The sequence below is a fragment of the Salmo trutta genome, unplaced genomic scaffold, assembly GCF_901001165.1.
Source record: "Salmo trutta unplaced genomic scaffold, fSalTru1.1, whole genome shotgun sequence".
Lineage (NCBI taxonomy): Eukaryota > Metazoa > Chordata > Actinopteri > Salmoniformes > Salmonidae > Salmo > Salmo trutta.
Genome location: NW_021822941.1, coordinates 2,494,553 through 2,498,484, shown reverse-complemented (window position 1 = coordinate 2,498,484; position 3,932 = coordinate 2,494,553). Strand labels below are relative to the sequence as shown.

Genomic DNA, 3,932 nt, shown 5'->3' with positions numbered 1-3,932 from the left:
TGGTATTGATGGCTGGTATAGGTCTCACACTCTGCTGGTATTGATGGTTGGTATAGGTCTCACACTCTGCTGGTATTGATGGCTGGTACTGGTCTCACACTCTGCTGGTATTGATGGCTGGTATAGGTCTCACTCTGCTGGTATTGATGGATGGTATAGGTCTCACACTCTGCTGGTATTGATGGATGGTATAGGTCTCACTCTGCTGGTATTGATGGCTGGTATAGGTCTCACACTCTGCTGGTATTGATGGCTGGTACAGGTCTCACACTATGCTGGTATTGATGGATGGTATAGGTCTCACACTCTGCTGGTATTGATGGCTGGTACTGGTCTCACACTCTGCTGGTATTGATGGATGGTATAGTTCTCACACTCTGCTGGTATTGATGGCTGGTACAGGTCTCACACTCTGCTGGTATTGATGGATGGTATAGGTCTCACTCTGCTGGTACTGAAGGCTGGTATAGGTCACACACTCTGCTGGTATTGATGGATGGTATAGGTCTCACACTCTGCTGGTATTGATGGCTAGTACAGGTCTCACACTCTGCTGGTATTGATGGATGGTATAGGTCTCACTCTGCTGGTACTGAAGGCTGGTATAGGTCACACACTCTGCTGGTATTGATGGCTGAGTAGGTACTGAAGTCAGAGTTCTGGACTCTCTTCTTCTTCTTTGGTCTCCTCTGTCCTTGACGGATATCTAACGAGGCGTAACACAGGTCTCCTTCCTCCTGAGAGAGAGAGACAGAGACATATTTTAATATTACTGACATATGAATATTAATATTATACAATATGTTTTGATGTATCTTATGTTTTTATTGATTATATCTGACATTGAAAATAAAGTTTGAATAGGGCTGGGTTAACAAACACATGGACTACAATATCAAGATGGCTACCCAACATAAAACTACAACACCCACTTTGACTGCAGTCTCCTCTCTGCTGTCACTTCCCCTGGTGGTGGTCCTGTTCAGAGGAACCTGAGTCTCAGTTGTTGCTGCAGAGGAAGCGTTATCACCATTAAAACACCAACATTAGTTAAATAATAGGTAAGATTGATTAGGAATACCCAGCCTTAAAACATGAATGAGTGATAAGTGAATCTTGACTGAGAGAGTGAGTTTACCTGTTGTTCTGCAGAAGGAGTAGACACAAGCAGAGGAGAGGAGAGAGGAGAGGAGAGCAGACACAGGACACAGACTGAACAGCAACATCCAACACAGAACACAGTCTACAGGAGGAGGAGAGGACGACTCAGGAGGACTGGTTTCTGGACAAAACAGAACTACACTCTTAGAAACAATCAAGGCCATGTCAATAATCTGTTGTTAGTCATGACTCTTGGTTGTTTAAACATCAATTTGAAGAGATATTTTATGAGTTTAGATTAGTCTCAGAGGGTTTATTCAAAATAAGTTACATTTACTTTAGCGTTCCTTGCAACTCAACCTCCTCTCATTCAAGGAAACCAGACACACCAACACTAATACATTATTAATAATACTAAAGATACAGACAGAAGATAAAGACAGAATAATAACTGTTCTTACCAAGTGAAATCCTAGTGGTGATGTTTCCATAGCGGTTCAACTCTTTCTGTTTAATTAGTTTTCCTTCTTCCACCATGTTAGTCTCCACAGTCCCACAGTAGTAGAGTCCCAGGTCAGATTCAGTGATGTTCTCAATCAGTAGATCATAGGAGTTGTTAGAGGGGTTCCACACCGCATTATATCCAGGTAAACGGTTGTAAATCAAATCTTTTGCTGAAATAACAAGAGGAGGCTGGTACGTGTGAGAACAGTTCCTATACCACAAAATGTATACTCCAGTAGTTATGGTACAGTCACAGTAGAGGGTGATGTTGTCTCCTGGTCTGACTCTCAGCAACACCTCTGCTGCAGAGATCCCATCCTGACTGGAGGAAACAGCACCTACAGGTAGCAGAGGAACAGTGTTAGGATGAACTGACTGGAGGAAACAGCACCTACAGGTAACAGAGGAACAGTGTTAGGATGAATCCCACAATGTCACTTTGACATCATAAACTTCTCCACTTGAAAATATAAATGTAATGTCTTTACCACAGTCATCACAATATCACAACAAAAAGATAACAAATCTGGTCAAATATAAAACCACATCAAGAAATCATCTATCATCCAGCTATAAGGCCCAGTAAAAAAGTTACACACATAAGAATGCCATCAGAGAAACACACAGCCTGTCCATCTGGTGGTCTGATGGTCTGATGGTGACTGTCAGAGAGTAGCTGGGTCTTTGAGTAACAAGGTCTTTGCTGCGTATTTCCGTGTTCATGACTAGATGTACTTTACCATGAAAGGACGTACGAGCAGCGATTGGTTCGATCGAGTGGAAAGTTTTCAGCTTGTGGTCCTTTTCTCGGAAACGCATGTTGTGACAGGAAGAGGAGGGTCTAGCATCCAGGTCAGCAGGTTTCACACCAACGTGACGTCAATGGAAAATATTCAGCTTCTTTGAGGTGTTCACCTTAGATAGCAACACCTTAAGAGACCTATAGACACTCTATGAAGAAACAAACACACATTTTGATGACTGAGTTGACCTTTAAACCAGAAAATACACTTAAACAGAGGCTTAAAAATATAACTTTAGGCATTTATACCTGTAGTCAGGCAGTAGGCCTAATATTAGATCGCATGTTTGACCTCATGTTTGCTTGATTAAACATTGAACATTCAGTTTTAATGCAGTAAAAGGTATAAATCAAATCCTGCCCTTGACCTATTAACTATTTCAGGTAACCTGGCAGTAAGACAGGTTTCTTTAAACTGGGACCCAAAGACGACCCTATTGACCCCAGTCCAGTGGTTGACCATAACACTCTGATAACATGGAGACTAAACACTAAGTATTAGACCATAACACTCTGATAACATGGAGACTAAACACTAAGTATTAGACCATAACACTCTGATAACATGGAGACTAAACACTAAGTATTAGACCATAACACTCTGATAACATGGAGACTAAACACTAAGTATTAGACCATAACACTCTGATAACTCAACACGACGTCCTGGATACAGCCATTAGACGTGATACACTGACCTATACCAGCCATCAATACCAGCAGAGTGAGACCTATACCATCCATCAATACCAGCAGAGTGTGAGACCTATACCATCCATCAATACCAGCAGAGTGTGAGACCTATACCATCCATCAATACCAGCAGAGTGAGAGACCTATACCATCCATCAATACCAGCAGAGTGAGACCTATACCATCCATCAATACCAGCAGAGTGAGAGACCTATACCATCCATCAATACCAGCAGAGTGAGACCTATACCATCCATCAATACCAGCAGAGTGATGCCTATACCAGCCATCAATACCAGCAGAGTGAGGCCTATACCATCCATCAATACCAACAGAGTGAGGCCTATACCAGCCATCAATACCAGCAGAGTGAGGCCTATACAATGCATCAATACCAGCAGAGTGAGACCTATACCAGCCATCAATACCAGCAGAGTGTGAGACCTATACCATCCATCAATACCAGCAGAGTGAGACCTATATCAGCCATCAATACCAGCAGAGTGAGGCCTATACCATCCATCAATACCAGCAGAGTGTGAGACCTATACCATCCATCAATACCAGCAGAGTGTGACCTATACCATCCATCAATACCAGCAGAGTGAGACCTATACCATCCATCAATACCAACAGAGTGAGGCCTATACCAGCCATCAATACCAGCAGAGTGAGGCCTATACAATGCATCAATACCAGCAGAGTGAGACCTATACCAGCCATCAATACCAGCAAAGTGTGAGACCTATACCATCCATCAATACCATCAGAGTGAGACCTATACCAGCCATCAATACCAGCAGAGTGAGACCTATACCATCCATCAATACCA

At 42.7% G+C, this 3,932-nt stretch overlaps 1 protein-coding gene across 1 annotated transcript; it reads right to left on the bottom strand.

Moving 5' to 3' along the window:
• Positions 1–402: 402 nt before the first annotated feature.
• Positions 403–2,916, bottom strand: LOC115187389 (uncharacterized). Its single transcript, XM_029746472.1, has 6 exons — positions 2,657–2,916; positions 2,361–2,556; positions 1,563–1,943; positions 1,139–1,282; positions 933–1,009; positions 403–737 (listed from the first exon to the last, which is right to left on the bottom strand). The coding sequence occupies exons 2-6, from the start codon at positions 2,422–2,424 to the stop codon at positions 579–581; spliced, it is 825 nt and encodes a 274-aa protein (XP_029602332.1). The 5' UTR covers positions 2,425–2,556; positions 2,657–2,916; the 3' UTR covers positions 403–578.
• Positions 2,917–3,932: the final 1,016 nt, after the last annotated feature.